The 23,231-nt window shown below is 40.8% G+C and overlaps 2 protein-coding genes across 2 annotated transcripts in view; both read left to right on the forward strand.

Moving 5' to 3' along the window:
* LANCL3 (LanC like family member 3) overlaps window positions 1–13,630 on the forward strand; it is a 93,061-nt gene extending 79,431 nt beyond the window's left edge. Inside the window, exons 4-5 of the mRNA XM_045876222.3 lie at window positions 4,958–5,165; window positions 11,974–13,630. Coding sequence (XP_045732178.1) covers window positions 4,958–5,165; window positions 11,974–12,133 — 368 coding nt within the window. The 3' untranslated portion in view covers window positions 12,134–13,630. The remainder of the gene's footprint in view (window positions 1–4,957; window positions 5,166–11,973) is intronic.
* Window positions 13,631–22,136: 8,506 nt separating this feature from the next.
* The window catches only part of XK (X-linked Kx blood group antigen, Kell and VPS13A binding protein), a 44,227-nt gene continuing 43,132 nt past the window's right edge, over window positions 22,137–23,231 (forward strand). The window contains exon 1 of the mRNA XM_045876241.3: window positions 22,137–22,741. Coding sequence (XP_045732197.1) covers window positions 22,497–22,741 — 245 coding nt within the window. The 5' untranslated portion in view covers window positions 22,137–22,496. The remainder of the gene's footprint in view (window positions 22,742–23,231) is intronic.

The raw sequence follows: 23,231 nt of genomic DNA on the forward strand, positions 1-23,231 counted from the left end.
TATGTGATGTGCTAAAAACAACCTAAGAGTGATTATAAATCTGATAAGTACAGGTTAAAGACCATCAAGTCAGCAACACTAAACTTCCCCAAAATTCTAAAAAAGATGACTTAGAAAAATCATTTTCACTTGTTTGAGGAAAACATTTTTTGAGAGCAGATTTATGAACAGTGCGGATGGTTTGGGGCAGCAGACTGATTCTGTGAATAAAAACCTGCAAGAGATAATCCAAATGTGGAACTTCATCAACAATACCTTATCTCCCCCTATAGTTGTTTCCTATCGACTGTCCTTAACCCACCTCTACAGGTTCTAATTAGTTATCATTTAGGCAGTGTGGAAATAGTTCTTGCCTCGAAGTCAATAACTTTGGGTTCTAATCGTAGCCCCAATGCTATCCACTAAATGACCTTGAGAAAACCACTGTGTGCCCTTCGTGGCTTTGTTTCTTCATCTGTGAAATGAGCATGTGGTGATGGAGCGGTGAAAGTCAGTCTTTTGATCACCCCAGATCCCCTTTGTCCTGTGGACTCTTGCCCTTCCTGAGGGATATGTCCCAAAAGATCTGCAGACACCCACATTTAGAAATAGCCAGTGTGGCATCTAGTTTTTCTCACTAAATACAACGCCATACAGCAGGCAGATGCATATGACCTCTTCATAGCCTTAATGATTCTGAAATACAGGATGAGAGTCATTTACAAAATCATTAAAACAAATGCTGTGTCTAAAATAAACTCTAGATTGCATTATGTTACATCATTACTGTGGTAACACGGACAGTGCATTTCCTTTCCTCACGCAGAGGAGGAAACAGGTGTGGCTAGTTTTTAAAATCATTTCACAAGGGCTCCTGGGTATGTGACTTTGAATAGAAAACAAGGGCTTGACCAGTGCAGGTGTCATTGGTCCCCAGGCTTTGTCACGCGCCGTACAATGTGTGCCTCAGTGAAATGACAGACCGCAGAACGGACCTGTGGGGTGATGCTCCAGTCTGTTCAAACTATCCGTGCCGAGTCTGTCACGAGGCTCTGCTAGATTGCGTGCTTTCACAGGTTTAGCTTCCCAAACCATATTTCTTAAGTAATGATTTCTTTTCCCAGTGTTCGGTAAACACGTATATCATTGGTGACTTAGGTTTCTGGTAAGTGCCCAATAATCAGTGTTCCAGTGACAAAATGACACGGCTCCTATCAAAAGCAAAGAAACCCAACATTCCTTGCTTTTCGATTAAGCAACCTTATTGCGGGTTTCAGTAGGTCAGGTTAGAAGACAAGAGGTTTAGAAGTCTTTCAAGGTCCCTTCCATGGACCATTCTGTGATTCAGGCTGCAGGAAGAGGTCCTTTGTCTCTGGCCGGAAGCAGAGGATCGATAGCTATATTAAGCTGCCTTGGGCTAATAGCCTGGCACAGCAATTGGACCATATCAGCCCTTCTTGCTTCCACATCTCGTCTCTGCCTCGGTGTCGGCCTGTGCTGGGGTGAGAAATGAGACATTATAAAGTCAGCAGATGTTTTTGGGGCCCTTGCCAGGTCAAACAGCATGCCGTAGACGAGGGGAGCAAAAGTGAACGAGATAGAGTTCCCGCCCATGAGTAGTTGGTAAGGTCCTAGGGGAGGCAGACATATAAACAAAATTTTAATATGATATCGTCTAAGTGCTAAGGTTTGTATAGGGAATGATGGGAACTCAGAAGAGGGATTCCAGGTGCCCCTCCAGGTTTGGGGAGGGCTTCCTGGAGGCAGTGATGTCTGAGGTGAATTGGCCAGGCCAAGAAAGTTGGGAAGATTATTCCAAGAAAAGTCAGTCAGAGGCTTGGAACCACATAGTGAAGGAAGGGGAACTGTGGGGGGTTTAGTTTTACTGAAGCGAAAATCTTCAAGTAGGTAATGGAGGAGACTTTGGCAGAACAGAGTAAGAGCTGAGTCACAGAGGGCTTTTTGTGTCTCAAATGGAGACTAGCTTCACCTGGCTTCTGAGTGGGTGCCAAGAGTCATAGATTACACCACAGGGTTGGTCCATCCTGAGGCAGGGGAGCTGACCTTTGGTTTCCCTGTGTCAGAGCCAGTCGTTGGCTGAAATCTCCTGGGGAGGTGGGCATATAGCATAGCCTTTCATTTGGGTGAGTGCAAATCTCTCAAGAAGAGGGCAGCTGTGAGCTTTATGAGCAGCCAATTCATAGCATCTGGGAAATGGGGCACCTGCAGGTAAGGTAAAGGCAATCCAGCAGAGCACCAAGGGCTCCCAGTTCACCCGGCTAATTCTTCCTCATCTTTCGTAGTCAGGCTAGATGGTGTCACTCCCCCTAGTGGGCCTTTCCTACCTCTAGGTGTGGGTTAGGAGCCATCCTGTGTGTTCCATGACAGCTCTCTTTCCCCTCAGATAACCTAATTAATGCCTCCAGTTAGATTGTAAACACTGTGAAGGGAGAGGCTTTTTAAAACCTTAGCACCTACTACTGTACCTGATATATAGTAGGTGCTCAGTTACTGTCTAAACAACCACCAAATCCTTTGAGCCTTTTATTAGCCTCTTTGCCATCTTTCTGCCGACATGATCAGCTCATAGCTACCCCATTGTGCTTCTTTAGTTCTCTCTTGACACCACTGTGGGACATTTTGTCTATAATACTAACCGCATCATTAAAAGTAAAACCCAACCAATCCACAACAAAATCCCTCCCATTGGTTCCCTATTGCCCACAGAATATAGTCCATGCTGCTTAACTGGACTTGTAAAACCATCCATAAGGTGAACCCAATCTACCCTTCCATCTCCCTGTCCTATTGGTTAGAACACTGCACCACTGGTCTTCATGTGGATTGTTTGCCCTGGCTGCAAATCTTTGCCCTTATTGATCCTGATGCCTAGAATGCTCTCTGTAACTCATGTTGGGCTTGGAGTTTCCTATGCATCCTGCAAAATCCTGAAGAAAGCCCTACTTCTATCCTGGGCCTCACCCAACTGTCTCCCTCAGGGAACTTCCACTTTTTTGATCCCTCTAGGGTTATTGACAGCGTCATTCATTTTATGCTCCAACAGCATCAGGAACTCCATGTCCTATGATGTATATAAGTCACATGTACAAATTTTTTCTCCCTTTCTAGACAGTACCTTCCTGAAGGTCAGGAATCTTGTTTAGCATTTATTTCGTATAACCTAAGGCCAAGACTGGCTACATAATTTGGGGGGCCCAGCACAAAGTGAAAAGGCAGCCTTCTTTATTTTTTTTTAAAGATTTTATTTATTTTTTTTTTTAGAGAGCGAGCGAGCGAGAAACAGCATGAGAGGGGAGAGGGTCAGAGGGAGAAGCAGGCTCCCCGCCGAGCCGGGAGCCCGATGTGGGACTCGATCCCAGGACCCCGGGATCATGACCTGAGCCGAAGGCAGACGCTTAACCATCTGAGCCACCCAGGCACCCAAGGCAGCCTTCTTTAAAAAATTGATTATTAATTTCAAGATGGTAACAGCAGAGTATTAAACCCAGCATGAGGTCCTTCTGGAGACCCTTGGAGACTGTACAGGTCACATGCCCATGAAGCAAGCCCTGCCTAGGGCCACGTATACAGTAACCAACGATCACTTACGACAGAATGGATACAGTGAATGAATAAATGTGTAAATAAGTTCAATTCTTTTAATATCTTCTTTTAGCTTGTGGAAGACACTTTGTTCCTAGAAGTGAAGAAGGACAATAGGCTATGGGTGACCATTGTCAGTGGTTGACTGGAAAGCCTTGGCTGAGAACCTGTTGTTATGTGTTAATCATAGGAAGTGTTAGAGGATCAATTCTAAAAGAGACTAAAATCATGACTCATACAAATATAAAATAAACGTGGGTCAACAATTTTATTTAGCTCATTAATTAATGAGGGAACCGGAAAGGTGTTACAGCTGGTTTCAAAGGAAAATTCCAGGAGCAGGCATATTTATGGGCCATTAGGAGAGCTGACATGAATTTGCTTAATAGATGCAAAACTGGCTGCTTCCACAAAGGCCAAGGGAAGTCAAAACAATCTCTCCCAGACAGTATGTGATTTTCTAGGAATAGGAATTATTTACATTACTCTCAGTTGTCTACAAGGTAATTTCTGTCTCCACAGAGTTGTAAAATAGCCTGGTCAAAAGACAGTGAAAGGCAGAGATAACCCTGATGGACGAGCTAGTCGCGTAACCTGCTAAATTCCAATCTTTCCCACTTCATGTAGGAGAGAGTTAGAGGCCATGCAGGAGAGAGAGGGATCTTGTGTTACTAATCTCCTCTCCGAATATGAGCACCTGGAACTTGGGGGAAATCATTTCCATTAATAGCTGTCGCTTTTCTTGTTTCTGTTCCTGCCTGTGTAATTGAGATTGCCTCTGTTGAGGAGTTTGGAAGGAAACTGTCTTCCTTTAGAACAATCGAGTAGGGAAGGACTCACTTCACAGCTGGAGTAGAAGTCTTGGCCAGGTCGTTTGGGATCATTGTTGTTTCTGGAAGGACTCCCAGTTTTGCCTTAAGAAAAGGTGTATAGTTATAAGCACTTTAACATTACAAATTCTGAACCTCTGTGGGGGAATGGGCAGGCCGTATAAACACTTAGCCATTTCAAATAGCCAGATATGCCTAATGCTTACCAGAGTATGCATCGTTAAATATTAACCCATTTGTAAATTATGGATTGTATCACTCTTTGTACTTGTTGCTCTTTCTCCAGGGGCCAATATCACAATACAATTCAAACAACTAAATCTCACAGGTAACATAAGACAGGAAGATTCTATAGCGCTGCTCCTAGAACGTGGTTCCCAGAAGGGCACTTGGTAGAAATGCCGAATCTCAGGCCTTACCTCAGACCTACCAGATTAGAATGGGTGTTCTACACCGGTGATGTGTGAGCCTTTTACAGTTGGAGAAGTTCTGCTCCATAGCATAAAGCCCCAAAGTCACCTCTGATGTCTTTGATGTTTTCACAGGAATTGCCTATCTGTTTGCCAAAGCTTATCTGGTTTCCAAAAAACCGCAGTACCTGGACACGTGTATCCGGTGTGGGGAACTTACGTGGCAGAAGGGCCTGCTGAAGAAGGGGCCGGGGATTTGCCACGGTGTCGCCGGCAGTGCTTATGTCTTCTTGCTGCTATACCGCCTCACCGGAAACTCGAAATACATCTACCGAGCCCAAAGGTCAGCTGATCTGGGCGTGGTTTTTTTTTTTTTCCCTAAATGTTCATCGAATTCATGTTCTGAATAGGTAATAGAGTCACATAGTTTGAAAAGTGAAAAAAGAGATGCATCACATCAACTGTGCACTCTAGCAATTTGCTTCTCTTTCCAGGTGACAGTGTTACCAGTTTCTTAGTTATCTTCTCAGATACTGTGTATATAAAGTTTCATCCCTCTTTGTTTTATACAAGTGGTAGCACCTTGCTCTCTTAGCAATCACCCTAAATCAGTACATAAGCAACTCTTAATTTTTACTGTTGCATGGTATTACATTGCATGAATGAACCAGAGTTTAGTTACTAGGTCCCATGTAGAGGGATATGGGCATTATTTCCAATATTTTGCATTATGAGTAATGCTATCATGAATAACCTTATATATATGTATTGTTTGCACATGTATGGGTATATCTGAAAGATAAAGCCCTAGAAGTGGAATTGCTGGGCCAAAGGGTATGTATATTTGAGATTATTTTTTAATTGTGGTAAGAACATTTCACATGACATCTGTCCTCCTAACATATTTTCTTTAAAGATTTATTTATTTATTTGAGAGAGAGAGAGACAGCACGAGCAGGAGGGGCAGAGGGAGAGGGAGAGAGAATCTCAAGCACACTCTGCACTGAGTGTGGAGCCCCATGAGGGGCTCAATCCCACAACCCCGAGATCATGACCTGAGCTGAAACCAAGAGTCCAACGTTTAACTGACTGCGCCACCCAGGCACCCCCCTCTTAACATACTTTTAAGTGTTAGCTGTAGGGAGTGTTGTACAGCAGATCTCTAGAACTCATTCACCTTGCATAGCTGAAACTTTATTATACCCACTGAGCAACAACTTTCCATTTTCCCCTCTGTCCCCAGTGCCTGGCTACCACCATTCTATTCTTGGCTTCTACGAGTTTGGCTGTTGTAGATACCTCATATAAGTGTTACCACGCAGTATTTGTTTTTTGTAACCGGCTTATTTCACTTAGCATAGTGTCCTCATTTATCATTTAGAACAGTGTCTGACACATAATAACTGCAATGTAAGTAAGTGTTCACTGTTATTATTACTAAAAATTAGAGTTCTATCACTCCAGACATTTCTCTATGCATAAATGCATATTTATATATCTATGTATATATAACTATGTAATATATATTAATAAGATCCTACTATTATGTATATATAATAGTACTATACATGCCATTTACAGCTTATAATTTAAAAAAAAATTTTATTTATTTGACAGAGAGAGAGACAGCGAGAGAGGGAACACAAGCAGGGGGAGTGGGAGAGGGAGAAGCAGGCTTCCCGCTGAGCAGGGAGCCCGATGTGGGGCTCGATCCCAGGACCCCGGGATCATGACCTGAGCCGAAGGCAGACGCTTAACGACTGAGCCACCCAGGCGGTCCATACAGCTTATAATTTTAAATGAACAATTTTTAAGGGACATCCTTCATTTCAGTTTGTATAGATCTATTTCATTGTTTAAATGACTGTACGGTTATTCATTATAGATGTACCATGATTAATTTCACCAATCTTTAAGTAATGGACACTTGGTACCTGTGTGATCTTTACAAATAACAAGCAAAATTGTCCCAGATAGCCAGTACATACATTTCTGTGCGCCTGTGCAAGCATTTCTTGTCACAGAAATTTTAGAATTGAAGTCATTAGACCCATGGGTATTTCTAGCCTGTCTTTATCGTTTGCCCATTTTTATCCTCTTGTGATGCTTATCTTGAGGATTGTAACTCTTTGTTACAATATATGCTGTAAATATTCTCCTACTTTGCCATTTCTCTTTCAACTTAGCTTTAGGTCTTTTGCCAGACCAAAATTTTAAGTATTTTTCTTGTTAAACTTTCAAGATTTCTGGATTTTGTGTTATACTTAAAAAGACCTTTCCTGCTCGAAGATTACAAAAATATCAGTTTACATTGACTTTTAGTACCTTTGTGATTTTAACTTTTAAAAAATAAATTTTTTACCTCCTTCACCCATTTCTCCCACCCATTTAAAAGTTATCTTAACTTTCAAATCTTTGACTAATCTAGAACTTACTTTTTTTAATGGTGTTATCTGGGTATCTTTGTGTTTTTTATTTTTTATTTTTTTATTTTTTTATTTTTTAAGATTTTATTTATTTATTTGAGAGAGAGAGAATGAGAGAGAGCGAGTACATGAGAGGGGGGAGGGTCAGAGGGAGAAGCAGACTCCCTGCCAAGCAGGGAGCCCGATGCGGGACTCGATCCAGGGACTCCAGGATCATGACCTGAGCCGAAAGCAGTTGCTTAACCAACTGAGCCACCCAGGTGCCCCTTGCATGTTTCTAGTTACTTTTATTCCTAGGTATTTTATGTTTCCAGGTTTGTGAGTAGAATCTTTTCCTGCACTGTATTTTCAGGTCATTTATTACTGGTATTTACGAAAGCTTTTTAAAACGTGCATATGGGCGCCTGGGTGGCTCAGTCGTTAAGCGTCTGCCTTTGGCTCAGGTCATGATCCCAGGGTCCTGGGATCGAGCCCCGCATCGGGCTCCATGCTCTGCGGGAAGCCTGCTTCTCCCTCTACCACTCCCCCTGCTTGTATTCCCTCTTTTGCGGTCTCTCTCTCTGTCAAATAAATAAATAAAAATATTTAAAAAAATAAAACGTGCATATTATTGCAGTTTAGCAATCTAAGATGCACTTCTTTCATATAAATCTGCATTGTATCTTATAAACATCTTAGTTTTGATAGATGTAATGATATATCTGGCCACCTTTCTGAAGTCCATTACTGTTTCTATTAGATTTTCATTAGAGTTCATTGGGTTTAGAAAGACATATTTGCAAATAATTATAATTTTGTTACTTCCTTCCTCATTTGTATTCTCCCCCCTCCTCCCCCATTGCATGGGTCAGAATCTCCATAAAAATGTTCATTAATACGAGCAATAGTAATGATGATTTTATTAGGAATGCTTCTGTGTTTCACCCTGACCTTTGAAATTTGCTTCTTACGATGTATATCATGTCAGATCATGACACTCCTCTGTTCAGGAAAATCCAGTGGCTTCCCATATGACTCAGGAAAAGCCAAAGTCTGTCCTTTGCACAAAAGGTGCTACAGGATCTTGCCTCCCATTACCTCTGTGAGATCATCATCTGCTCTTTTCCACCTAGTTCTTTCTACCACAGTGGCTTCCTTTTGGTTCTTTGAAGGTGCCAGGTGCAACCTACCTCACTGTTTTGTTTCCCCCCACCCCACCTGTAATGCTCACTTTCTACATGTATCTCCTAGGCCCCTGACTTCATTCAGACCTTCACTCTAAAGTCATTTTCTCAGAAAGGTCTTCCCAAGCCAACTTAGCTAATATTCAGTGTAAAAAACACAAAAACATAAAATACCTTTTATGACATTTGCCGGTAGACACTGAAGGAAAAATACTAATATATGTCAGTCCTCCATTTGAAGCTTCATTGTTCAGGAATTCTGTTAACATATTTTGATTCATGGCTCCCTAATCTGTTTGGTTGCAGCCTGACCCTTTATTTCCCAAACGTACAAAAAGAAAATCCTTTTGGATTCTGTCTAGACTAATGTGATATCACCTTTGGGATTGGTTTCATCAGAGATTGTCAGGCCCTAGAAAGCCTAGTCAAAAGAGCCAGAACAACCCCTCTATTTTTCTGGCAGACCAGTCCTAGATTACACACTCTCTTAGTTATGAGGTTCTGGGATCCAGGGCCCTTCAGACAGGTTCCATTTCTCACTTCCAGGTAGAGCCTGAAAATGTGCAGGTCATATCTGAATATATGGGGGGCATTGCATTTAATTGCTTTAGTGTACTGAAATTTTCACTTCATTATAATTCAAAGTTAAATATTCTATGGCCCAAACTGGGGAAACTTCCCTAATTTTGGCAGTTCCTAAAACAGTAATGTCAGACAATATGTACCTTCTTGTAATAAACATTACTTAGTCACTGGTTGAAATTTATAGTTGCAGAAAAATGCTTGATAATGGTTTCAGTTTCTTCTATCATTATTTAATTATTCAGGGTTTCTACCTCTTCTTGAAATAATTTTGGTAGTGAATATATTTCTATAAAAACATTTAGTTCATATGGATTTTCAAATGTTTGATGTAAAGCTTTAACAGTGTAGTTCCATGATATTTTCAATTTCCCATGTCTGTGATTATATGCCTTTTTGCATTCCTAATGCTTTTCCTTTTTGGTCAGATACCAACATTTTGTCTATGTCATTCATCCTTTCAAGGAACTGGCTTTTGGTTTTGTTTATTGATTCTTTTTGTGTTTCTTTTGCTTCTTAATTCATAGAAACTTTCTGCCTTTTGATTTTCTAGTATTCCTTTCCTTTGTTATTGTCTACAGTTAAAAAAAATATTTCATTAGAATACCTTACATCTTTCTCATAATAACAGTAATAAAATTCTCAGATGGATGAATTTTCCAGAGTTCAATTCTTGTCATAATCAATATGTTTTGATATGTAATGTTCTCAGTGTCTGTAATTCTTTTTAGTTCTAGAATTACCATTCTGACTTCTATTTTGACAGAATTTTTTAGAAAAATAAATTCGTTGGCTTGAAATTTGCATCACTGGGTAGATTTTGGGAGCAGTCATTTTCACTTTATTTATTTATTTATTTATTTATTTTTAATTCAAATTCAATTGGTCATTTTCACTTGAATGTGATAACTATACCGGTCAGAACACAATGAAACTGCTACTCTCATACGTTGCTGGTACTCTTATAAAATGCTATATATCATTTAGAAATTATTTTGAAAAGCACAAAAAATGTTTATCATATTACTTTTAAGTAAAATGTAGGATATTAATATTATACAGACTATAATTTCAATAATGTGCTAAATAAATCAAAGTTTGGGGGGGAAAAGGTCAGGAGGAGAAAGAGCAAAATTAACTATGGGTTTCTTTTCAAGAATAGTAGAATGGTAGTCTCTGTTTTATAAACATTCCACTATGTTTATGTGAAAAACGATATTTACCATTTATCAAATGCTTGCCATAAGCTCAGAGCCTAACATACGGTATCTTTAATCTTTACAGGTAATCTTACACAACTCTGCAACTTCACCATTTTAAAGTCAGATTAAGAAATTTGCCAAAGGTCATATAACATGAAATTATCAGAATTGGGGATCTCAACTCCAAAGCCCTTCCTCTTTCTGCTCTACCAGAGCTTCTTAATCTAGGGCTTGTGAATTTACTTGAGAAAAGTATTATATCTCAAACTGAAATGGAGCATTACCTTCAATTCTGACTGTAGGTAATAAGCCACAGGAGAAGTAGCAGTAGTCGTGACTCTCACCAGTAGAAGTCATAGATATTCTCACGTCATATTGCTCTTGTTGCAGATATTATGAAATATATTTGACTCTCATAACTACTTAGAAATGTCAGCAGTTATTAGACCCACTACTCGATCTTGTTCTTTAATGTGTTAATAAGGAATCCGTATATTATTATTTCACAAATTGGGTTTTACAACTTTTGCTAACTGCGCCTTGATATAATTAATTTCCTTGGGAATCCTGTGTATTTTATTTTCTGTATTTGAAGACTTTTTTTTCTGGGAGGAGTCCAGATCGTGAAATGATCCGTGGCACTGTAAAGTTTATGACTCCTTGAAGCTATACTTTGAAGTTTCATTGCATAATGACAAATTTTGAATTAACTCTTTAAGAGTCATCATCATTATACTGTTTAAAATTTTTAACTCCATTTAAAAATTGTTGCATATTCAGGAAAACAGTTGATAAAAAAATTGTACCAAACAGAATTGCAGTATGTTTCCTGCTGATTTATTTTAAGCTGCTGTTGATAATTCCAAGAGCCCTAAAAAGATCAAATAAGTAATTACTCTTCATAGGACCCCCCCACACACACACACACATAGTAGCAATAATCTAAATTTATGGCAGTATCAGTTCTCAGGCCTTACCAACCTGTGAGTTCCTCTGAATTGGTGATTGTGTCAGCAGGTCCGAAAAGAGATAACACAGATCACAGCACTTTCAAAGCTGTAAACTACTACAGTGTTACTCACTATCAACAATTTGAATAGGATTTGTGGCAAATACACGTAGAAGAAAAAGGATCTTTCATCGAGAATCTAGAGGCTAGTGATGTATTTTTAAGGCAGATGTCCTAAAAATAATCTATCTTAGAGCTGAGTTTGCTATTTGATGTCATGATTATAAAATGTTGCTTGCCTTTTCCCATTCATCTTATTCCTATGTTTGCCCAAAGCACAGGTTGTATAAAATCTTGCCCATTTATTTTCACAGTCTCTGCTCTCTGTCACATATAAATGAAACCTAGCTCAGAAATGATATGCCTGCAGAATCACAGCATATTTACTCTTTCAAAGGAACAGTCATACCTCAGCTTGCTTCTATTCCAGATAAAGAAAAATATGGTTATTTATCTGTCTCTTTTACTTTTAATTATTGGATGACAGAAGGAATGAAATCCACAGAAAATACCAAACTGCTTTGCTTTGCAAACTCTGACAATAGTGAATTTGCTTGTCAACACAATTTGTTGTGAAACATACACAATTATATAACAGATCCTCTTTTCTTTTTTTTTTTAAACAGAGAAAAAGGTTTTCTTAAAATATTATATAGTTCTGCAAAGAAAATGGTGCTAGAACTTTACCTTAGCAGAGAGGAGGAAGAAGCAACTGAAGGCCAATAATATGGAAACACTCCCGTGTTCATATGTTATTTTCTTCTCTTAGGTTTGCTGAGTTTTTATTTACGGAGGAATTCAAGGCCGGCTCTCGGGTCCTTGAAAGTATATACAGCTTGTATGAAGGCTTCTCCGGGACGGTGTGCTTTCTGATCGATCTGCTGCAGCCCAATCAGGCCGAGTTCCCTCTCTTCAGCGTCTTTGTCTAGAAGGCTCCATCTCCCACTGTGGCCCTGCAGAAGGTCACTGAGATTTCCCAAGCCTACCCGAGGCAGTTTCCACATAAGCCACATTCAATGGTTATCACAACCAGGAGCCTTAACATTGCCGCCAGAAGGAGGGATGGGCGGGCGAAGGCAGGTGAAGGCAACATGGTACCAGACTTGGGGGAGAACAGTTTGAGAACCTGCAGAATTAAGACCCCACAACTCTTCTAAAAACCATAGAGACTTAAAATTTCAGGGAATAGGTATGAAACCAGAGATCAGAGGAAAAAGGGAAAGAGAAATGATCCATTTTTCAGTGATGGCATAGAAAACAAAACTGAAATGTGGACTATGTAAATAAAATGCCAGTACCTTTGCAATTGGAAAGAGAATTTGGCCATTTATGGGTGCCCTCCACCCATAAATTCAGAAATAAACACAATCAAAAACTAAAGTAATTGCCCAGCTGAAAATTGCTAGGAGGAATGAAATGTCAGGTTGCTGAAGGACAAAAAAAGGAAACTCTTGGTTGTCTTAGGCCTTTACTTATTGAAATTCATGGTTTTTACTGAATGGATAAATTTGCATATGAATCTCTATTGTTAATCATTAATCTGGGCACTTTAAAGGAAACATATCATAACCTTTTTTTTTTAAAGATTTCATTTTTAAGTAATTTCTATGCCCAACGTGGGGCTCAAACTCACAACCCCAGGCGCCCCTAAACATATCTTAACTTAGTTTAAGTCCTGAAATTCAAAGTTCCTTTAGGCCTTACATCTCTTTTCCTGGTTCCTTTTTCTTTCCTAAAGCTCAATTAGAATAGGAAAATTCATAGGTTAGCAAATACTATAGCAAGTGTTGCTGTCAAGTGTTTTTCTCAATTTGAAGCGTGAGCTGTGTCTTCTCTATTGTTAATATAAAATGCTTATGTAATCCCTATGAAGCTATTAGCTGAACTGTAGAATACACTCGTGGTAAAAATCACTCATCACAAAGATCAGGGTAGCCACTACAAAGATATGTCATTTCTGCCTTTGCGGGAATACTGTGTTTCCTGGGACAGGCAGACCCTGGCTGAGAATGGGACCTAGTGATGGTGAAAAGAACATTGCCAAAGTTTATGCTGTTAGATTAAGAGATGAGTGAACTCCTTGGCTGATCACCTTAGTCTCCAAGACACAGGCTCCACTAGAAACTGTCTACAATACCCACTGAACCAAGTTGTTATATTAAATTCTACCCTGCTATATACACATAGAAGTTGTAAAACTACTTCAGGTAAATAGGGGTTTGCAGAACACGGTAGGAACATCTGTCAGGTCAGAATGCGAGCTTACCCATTTCCTAGAATTTGGTCACTAGTGATTTCATATATCGGAGTGAGGAGGGACCTGCATGCCGTACAAGATTTAAGAATTATTCAAATAGTCATTAAATATTTGCATATATGTGATAGATGTAAAAATATATATATATATTCTACATCTATCTCCATGTAAACCCAAACACTTATTAAGTTCAGTAATTCCTAACTTCTTGATTTATAGATAAACTGGGAGGAGTTGGGAATACTCTGTTGCCTCAAAATATGTGTGTGTGTGTGTGTGTGTCTGTTGGCATGTATGTGTGTGTGCCATGTGCTGTGTGTGTGTGCATATGTGTGCACACTTATTTTCCTGGGAAGAGGTTCTCTAGCATTCATAAGATTCTTAAAGGATCTGTGGCCAAAAAAAGGTAAAAACTACCTTTGTATATTTTATGACTTTATGTTTGCACTCATCAGAACAAGTTAGGACAAAATGGTTTTGAAAACATGCACCTTTTTCATTTATTGTTCCATTTTCGTATCCTCAGATACAAATATATGAAATTGGCTTCAATTGTTCATTTTGAAAATACTCAGGTTAGAGCAACACCACATAAATAACAGCTTCGGATGACTCTCAAAGTTGGTCTCTAGAAGTTCTTTCATGAATAGTCTAGGTCCTCTCAGAAAGCCTTAAAGCGAAATGCCTTCTATGGAGCAGTCTCCTTTTGAAATGATAGTGATACCTGCTTTTCAGCATCTTGTTTCAATTTCATTTCCTTTGGCCTCTATAGGCTGAAAGAAATAAGCATCCAGTATACAGGGCTTTATGGCATACATGCTTTTGTCATCATCCATCAACGCTTCAAGATGATTTAGGTCATTGATCCAAAGTCTCACAGCTAGGAAGGGGCAGAATGAAGATTCAAATCCAGAGTTTCGCTTCACAAGTATATTTATTCAGTACTCTAGACTAGAATCTGGGGATACAGCAGTGAACCAAAGTACCCCTGGAAGGTACCTTCTGTTTCTGTTTGCTTATCCTTTCACCATTCATTCTTGAAACCTGAAACCTAACACCCTAAGAAGTGATAATCTAGTTCAACATATCAGTTTCATTTCTAGGAACTTCAGAACAACTGGACTCATTCATGCTCGCCCACCCTTTTAAGGTCTAGCAGGGTAACCATGACATTGTGCTGACCCTTCTGAAAAGGCAACGCTTTTGTGTGTCAAATGCAAGCAAAGGCCATGTCTGAGTGTGTCTTTATGAATTGACACCTTGGTAAATTAGAAACAAGGGTAAGCTTGTCAAAAGTTAAAAGTTTTCATTTTCCTGAAAGAGTAGAATTGTAGCTTTTGGAAGATCCTCTTCTATCTTGTTTTCCCAAGAAGGGGGAAAAGGCCCTTAAGTGTTGCAGTAGAAAGCATGGCATGTCACTTCTTTTTTTTTTTTTTTTTTTTTTTAAGTTAGAAACTGTAGATCTATTTCTCTTTGTTGGAGAACAACACTTTTTATATTGGGTTTTTTTTTTTGGTTTTTTTTTTTTGGCGTGTCACTTCTTATTTAATTAACCAACTTGTTCCCTTCTAAGCAGTAACATCCTTTTCTGAATAAGTGCTTAGGCAGGTTGCCTCGTGAAGGTGACGGGGGCATTTTCACCACCACTAGTGTAATTTTAATATTACTCTATGTGGCATGAATAGTTATAAACCCCGAAGGTAACTGGAAATATTTGAGGACAGATTGAAAGAATCTCTCCACAATGGGGAGACTGCCGTATACTTTAAGAATGGGAAGTTTTGGAGAATATTACAACTCTGTGAATTTGCTTCATTAACACAATTACGGACCTTCTCTTCCACACATTTCCCCCAAATATCATATATTGTGCCCAATCACATTTCAGTCATCAGTTTCTACTTTTTTGCTCCATTCTAACCTAATAACTGAGGTTTGACGAACAGGTTTTTCAGCATATACACCCCTGTGATTCTTTAGGCAACTGACGACCCTATTAAGATAATAGTATTTACTTTCTGATAATTCGAGAAACACTCATTTTGTTGTTCTGTGTTAATTTGGAACTCTTCCATGGCACTATATAACTTTAACTTTCTTTGACACACTAAGATTTTAATCAAGGTAGTACTCAAATTGTTTCAATTCCTGTAGAGAACAAATCTCAATAATTTCAATGCAACTAATGTAAGCTTGTGATTTATAACCATGCTAAGGAAACACATGAATAAAAGGACAAACATTAGTAATGCAAAGAGCCCTCTGCACCTCACAGGATTGTCATGAGGTTGCCAATGATAAAAATGAATATAAGAGAGTTTTGTAATATGCAGGTCCTTTATATATTTTAGAAGGAACCTATATTTTAAGTACCTACTATGTGCGTAGAAAATTGTGCTCAATTTTTTACCTCAAGTAAGCATTTCAGCCAAATGGAATCTCCATATGTGGATGCAGTGCTTGGGGTCCGGATCACTTGATGGGTAAAAATGAAGTGTATGTTTTTTATATTCTAGAACCAATCCTGACCATAGTATTTGTGCCTCAGAAGGTTCTGATTCACTGGGGCTTAGTAAAAAGGAATAGGCTGGTTTAGCTCGGAGCTCCTTTTAATGCAAATATTTATTTTGCTTGCTGGAAACAAAGGATTACAGTGTCAGTAATGTGAGAAAAGGAGTTGGTAGGCGAGCTCTGCAGAGCAAAAATGACCTGGGAAGTAAAGTATTTTTGGTCTGTAGTAGAATTCAGGCCTCAGGACTGTGTGACAATAGTGATAGAAACATACTCTCAATTACATATGAGGCCTTCTTTTGGGGATCTGGGTTATTTATTCAACACTGTCCCAAATTAATAGCTAAATGACCAACCAGCCTCACATTCGCCAAGGCCACGTTATCTTGGCATAAACTTGGCCAGGAAAGCAAATGAAAAGGCAACCAAAGGGGTGGGTGGGGAAAGCTTGCTGGAGCTCAGCATGTCAGCGTGAGTTGCTGAGGTACTTTTTAATGCTAAGAACCAGTCATCTTACTTGTGGGTTTTATTGCTTCCTGGGACCTCTAATCCCCGCCCCTCCCCAACCTCCCCACGATTCAGCAACTTCTTGTCCTCCCTTTGGTCTTTAAATAGTACATTCTGATGTTTATTTTTTCCGGTGTGTGCTTAATCATGTGACCTCCCCTTGCCTGGGAGGGCAGGATTTCTCCTTATCTCTTCCATCCATGTCAGTTTGTAGCTAAAAGCTCCAGGCTCAATAAGGCTGGCCTCCGCTCTGGCCAGAAGGGCTGACCTCAAGGTCAGCCGCAGCAGGAGTTGGGCCCATTGTGTAGTCAGGTCACAGGTCCAGGACAGCTCACCCCGAGCGCAGCTGTGCCGGAGAACAGAATGACAGCTGCATCTGTCCTGCTTCTCCTCCATAAAGAAACCTCGTCATTTTATTTGCACTGCTGTGAAAAATCCCAAAGTTGATGCTACATTAAGTATCTGGGCCTCCTGCATTACCATAACTCTCATACCGGGGGTGCCCTCTCTCCCTGTTTCTTTAATTGATAGTGCTAATGAATTGAGGCCTGATGGATGATGCCTTTAGGGTTAAGAAACATTTTTAAAAATTCCCTTCAAATATTGAACCTTGTCATTTCCACCTAGACTCTTCCACAAATGGCGAAGTCCCTTATCTGCAGAAATTCCTGCATCTTCTTTCGCCTTCATGTACCTGTTACTTTCACCTCTGAACTGAATTTGAAAAATCATTTAAAACGAAAACCAAATCATATTTTTGTTCTTTGGAGACGTTTGTTGGTGAGTCAGATGGTGAAAAGAGCAGGCTGGCCTTCCTTTTCTTGCCTTTCTCGTCAAGGAAGAAGAAGCGAGACAGGGAGAAAAGATGCAAGAGGCGAGGCTTGACTGTGGAGGACTGTGAAAACACAGTTTGCAAGCCCTTCCTATTTGTTTCCTCTTTGGTTTTTCCTAGTCTCCCCCCCGCCCCCCCCATAGGAAATTCTGTGTGTGTGTGTGAGAGAGAGAGAGAGCGAGCGCAAGACTAACTTAGGGAGAGTCAGTATCACATATGATATAAAACCCAACAGCTCTTAGATATATCTGAGTGGTGAATAGGTATATGCAAGCATACACTGATGAATGAATGGGTCTTCACTGTGTGTTAACTGCCCTCTAATAAATGAGTACATAATTAATGAGGGCCCTAGTTACACTTCTAGTTGTCTATCTTAAGCATTCATTTTCATTAAAACTTCTGCCACGTTAGAGCCATTAGTAGCCAGCTATAGAAGATAACAGATGTGAGTTTCACAAATAAAGCCGAAAATGTGAGTCACATGCAATTTTAAAAAATTTTTCTAGTAGCCACGTTAAACAAAGAGGAAATTAATTTGAATAATGTATCTGATTTAACTCAATGTATCCCAAATATTCTCATCTCAACATGTAATCAGTATACAATTATTAATGAGATATTTTACCTTTTTTTTTTGTCTCGGGTCTTCAAAATCTGGTGTGTATTTTACACTTACTGCACGTCGCACATGGGACTAGCCACATTTCAAGTGCTCACGAGCCACATGTGGGCTGGCTACTGTATTGAACAGCGGAGGGCTGGCATATACTGCTGTTTCACGGTACTGATGAGGTCTTCCCACAGCTGATGTATGTGTTTGTTGTTATGAGAGGAAATGGAGACAAAACACTGCATGTTATTTGAGTCCTGTGGTGTTTCCCCAGATTCCGAACACTAATACCAAGAGCTGCCCTGGGGAAAAATAGATTATGTGATTAAATAAGTTAGGCAAGTGCTGTTCTTTTACCCCCTTTTAGAGATTTTTATGGTGTATTAACATATCACAGACTCGGAGAAAACCCTCTTGGATAAAGAAAGTTGTTGTTTGTGTCTGTAACGTTCAATCTCCTGATTGTCGCTGTCGCCCAGCTGCCAACTATAAAAACATGGTTAGTCTGGCATGCTATGTTTATGGTATACTTATAAAATTTGTTTTTTCTATAGAGGAGTTTTAATACTCTTCCCCACACCCCGGCCCATTAAAGATATCAGAACAATGGTTCTGTCCCAGAGTATTAATCCCTATTAATTATCTTGTCCTCACAGAGACCTGAGGTCATTCTTTACTACACTTCTGGGGACAAGAATTCTGAAAATTCCCACAAGTGTCTCTACATAAGAAAAATTTTGTGTCTTCCCTTCCTTCTCCACTCTTCTTGGAGCCTATCTCTACTTATTCTTTGTATTCAGAATCACCGGAGAGCCAAGATATATTGTCTTGTTCTAGAGCCACCTACTAAATTGAAACCAGCAGATGGCTTTAATGTCTTGCGCATGGACGTAGATCTTCAGGAAGTACCCAAATACACACCTTCCTCTCATGCTTTCAGAAATTATGAGCACTCTAGAAAGACGAGGGGAGAAACACCTGAATGTGCATATGTGTAAACACAGAATACAGTCCCTTGAGTAATGCCACCCTGCTGTTGCTTTCTTTTTATATTGTGTGTGGTGGTGATTTACATGCTTTAATGTGTACTGTTTTTGTAAAGTGAGTAAAGTAGCCATGTTAGCAGTCAGTTTCAAGAAGATATAAACTATACTTAGCAGCTGTCAATCTTCAGCAAATGACCTTTTTGCCTTTGTTTTAGTGGGACCTCTGAAGCCGCCCCCATAAGTTTTGTTTTGTTGTCTGTGCGCTTAAGTGGCAATTACCGATTATCAACTTCTGTCGCTGAATTTGGTCCAAGTTGACTGCAGTAACTCTTATAATGTGTATGTATTCAAATAAGAAGATTGATCTTAATGGTCAGTTTTGTCTCTGTTTTTTAGCACTTTAGTATTTCAATATTAGAAATGTCTTCTGAAGACGAGCCGCAGAATCCCTTTGCTCTTGAAAATGCAAAGTATACCATTGGTTTTATATAGACTCTCCAGGAGTAGGAGTGGAACATTTGAAATGCAAGAGTTTGGTTTTAGAATCTGTCTGATAATGACGGGCAGCCCCTTCTCTAAAAAGGTAACAGCTCCCCCAACTATGAACATCTGGGGGAGCTCTACTTGGAAAGGCAGTCTGAATTTTAATCTCATGGATTTAATGGCGCTAAATTAACAAACATTTTTAAAATGGATTTTGTAGAATCCAATTATTAAGGAAACACTTTGCAAAGCCATATAATGGGGAATAGTCAAGCACCACATGTTAGTTTTGGAGTGAGCATTTACCAAGTGAATAGAATTTACTTCACCAAAAAGATTTTTTGCACAATTGACAATACTTACAGTAATATGATTGTATCATTGGAGGAAAAAAAAGCTCACCCCCCTAATGATACATTTCACATTCTCTAGTAAACTAGTGCAATTACTTCTTTTAGCGGATACAAAAGAATAATCTGTCAATAGAATATAACTGCTTATTCCTAATTGTATCTAGGAATGAATACATACCATTATTTAAAGTAGTATTAAATTTTGAAGAACTGATCAATAAATTAATATTATTAATAAAATTGTACTCTTTGCAATACACTTGCCTCAGCACAAATGCAGTTAACATAAAATTATTTTAAAATACACCAAATAGAGATTAGTTATTACTTTAAACTCCTAATTTCCATTAACATTAAATCCAACACCAGTTATGTTGCATATAACTAAAATTTTGAAAGTCTTGCACACAAAATGAGAGGCTTCTTCAAAAATGCCTTTTTGCCAAAAACAGGTTCTAGGACCTCTTGCTAATTATATTTCTTTAGGGGTACTTTGAGGCGCGTTTAAAGACGAATCGTTAGCAGTTAGGTCTAAATTTAGAGCAGAACATTCTGCCAGATATTTTACTATATCACAAAATGTTGTAGTACTGTATTTTATAATGAAACCAAATTCTCAAGTACTCTGGTATGTTACATATTATTATACCAAAAAACCACTTTCTATAAGTCTATTATTATGTACATAATATTTTAAAAAATGGGTATTTCAGTCCTAGGGAGAAAGTATAATGCAATACATGACATTAAATTGGTCTTTAGTCAAAATCCATTTAGGTATTACAGGGAAAGAGCAATCATAGGCTTGAATGTATACATTATTTTCAAGGACAAAATGGTAAATGATAATACATAAAGACACGGTCACTGGGGCAAGTTAGCTGGTGTGCACACTGAGAAGGATCAACTTGCAAATGCTCATCATATTTTAGCTTTTGCTCTTGGTTGTTCCTGGAGGGGAAGTGTACAGTCAGTTGATCTTGCCTCCCCTTCATGTGGGGGGGGGGGAGCTTTTCTCACAGCCACTGCATGGTATAATGAAATCTCTTTAGAAGCAAGATTGAGTCAGAAGCTTAGAGATGCACCTTACTGTTTTAAAAACTGCTGTTACGATGTTCTAAACACTGTGATCTTTCCAAATGTGTTTTCTGTATTAGTTTTGTACTGTAGAAAATAATTCACCATAAACTGGACTCTATAGTGTTTAAAGCAATGTTATTTATGGCTTATCTTTCCCCATATTTATGTACAGTCTACCTAATAATATGAAACCTGTGATAATTCTTTGCCTTAAAATAAAATCCAATGCTAAATATTGAGTGCGCTCTAATTAATAATTCTAAGCTACAAATTAATTTTTCCTTTAAAGCTTAATACAGTGTCAAATAAAATATTACCCAAATATTCTGTGGAGTGTTGCTGCCTATTCTGTGTTTGTGACAGTGTGTGTATCTTGATCCAGGACATGGTGGCCTGCTGGGTTCTATAAATAAATATTAGTAATCCTTTCAGAGAATGGGCCTGCTACCTCTCAGCTGTTGGCTGAATCCTCCCCTTAACCCTTGTAAATAGATTTTCCCATGCCACACAAGAATGAAGAAAAACAGCCCTTCATGTTCTCTCCCTCTACAATTTTTGTCTTGCTTTCTTCTGAATCTTCATATTCTATTTGTGTTGACATCATTTTCCTAACTAGAAAAATGAAAGATATTCCTACGATTGATGGAATCACCTAATTACAGCAGGGAAAGGGACCTTGTAATTATTAAGGTCTAATCCCTTATGGAACAGGTTAGGACCAGAGTTTTAGGGAGATTTAGTGACTTGCTCAAACTCTGAGGGACAAGGGGGTGGGCTGAGCCTATCCTGAGGTTCACAAGGTTGTCACAAGCTCAATGAGTGAAGAGGAGTTCTGGGGCTGGCACACACTAGCAAGCAGAGGTATGCCTTGGGCTGGAAAACCGTTTCCTTATTAGGTCCTGGTCTTCACTCTGTGCGAGTTAGTCACAGTTACAGAGGAATACATTATGTAGGCAGCTTTTCGAGGAGAGAAGCCTCTCCTCGTTTTAGACCACTGTATCTGGAAGGCTGAAGGGCATGCTTATTTGGCCCACTGAAACGGTAAATCCTGGATACAGGACTTTACGCCTGTACTTTGAAAAACATCTGTGTGGTCTGGTTATTTTTAAATGACTGGAAACGCTGCTCCTTGGAGGAATTAGGCATTCCCTAGGCCCACAAAATAGAGACCTGGGATGGAAAGGCGTCCAGCCCCGGATTCTGTGCCCCATTGGTTGCAGTTTTTCGAAGGGATGTGAACGGGAGCGCGGGCCAAGGGCTCTAGGACCCAGAGGCTGAGCGCGGGGCCACCAGGGCCCGCCGCAGCCGTTGGGGCTGCGGCGCGAGCAGTCGCAGGACGCAGGTTCGCGGCCCGCCTGAGGTCCGTCGCCGCGGAGACGCCGCGGGCAGAGGGTGGCGCGCGGGCGGCGCACGGTGCGCGTGGGCGTGTCTCGCCGGGGCCGCGCTCCCGCCCCAGCCCAGCCCGGCCCGGCCGGTCGCCCCCAGGCCCCGCTCCAGCGCCCCGGCCTCTGGGCCAGCCCCGTGCCCTCGGCGGGCAGCGCAGGGCGCGGGAGCAGTCGGGGCCGGGCATGCCGGGAGCCCCCCTCACCCCCCGGGCAGCCGCCGCCGCCGCCGCCGCCACCGCCACCGCCACCCTGTCTGCCGCCGGTGCGCGCCGCTGACGCGCGGAGATGAAATTCCCGGGCTCCGTGCTGGCGTCCGTGTTCCTGTTCGTGGCCGAGACGACGGCGGCGCTGTACCTGAGCAGCACCTACCGCTCGGGCGGGGACGGCATGTGGCAGGCGCTGACGCTGCTTTTCTCGCTGCTGCCCTGCGCGCTCGTGCAGCTCACGCTCCTCTTCGTGCACCGCGACTTCAGCCGCGACCGCCCGCTCGTGCTGCTGCTGCACCTGCTGCAACTCGGGCCGCTCTTCAGGTGCGTGCGGGCCCCCGGGTCCCCTCCCCCTCTGCCCTGGCCGAGAGGGGCGGCCTTCCGGGAGGGGCGGGCGGCTGGACTGGGTGCCGGGCCCAGGCCGGCCCGGCCTGCGCGTCGGCCCCACCGTTCCAGTCACGCGAATGCGACAGAATCCGGGGAGAGTGGGGATGAAGCCGGGGCGGACCGCCTTCCTCTTAGGTTCTCGCATGTGAAATTGCCAGTACTCAGCTGAACCTGACCAGCAGAAATGGCAGGTGCGTATAGTTCGACCTCATAAAATACAAGCCGCCTCTGGGGCCAGGTGGGCTCTGGCAGGATTGGCTTGTGTCGTGACAAACCCTTGAGAAGTGTGTGGGGGCTAAATCGCCTTTAGAGCAAAAGCGTGTGCAGGTTCTTTAATTTACCAAACGTGGAGTTTCCTGTGTGCCCGGCACTGTTCTGAGCGCTTTACAAATAACTAATTTATTTCTCATGCAGAGCTCTAGAAATT

The sequence above is a fragment of the Mirounga angustirostris genome, unplaced genomic scaffold (assembly GCF_029215605.1).
Source record: "Mirounga angustirostris isolate CCGP_5_RB_7025 unplaced genomic scaffold, mMirAng1.0.hap1 SCAF_11, whole genome shotgun sequence".
Classification (NCBI taxonomy): domain Eukaryota; kingdom Metazoa; phylum Chordata; class Mammalia; order Carnivora; family Phocidae; genus Mirounga; species Mirounga angustirostris.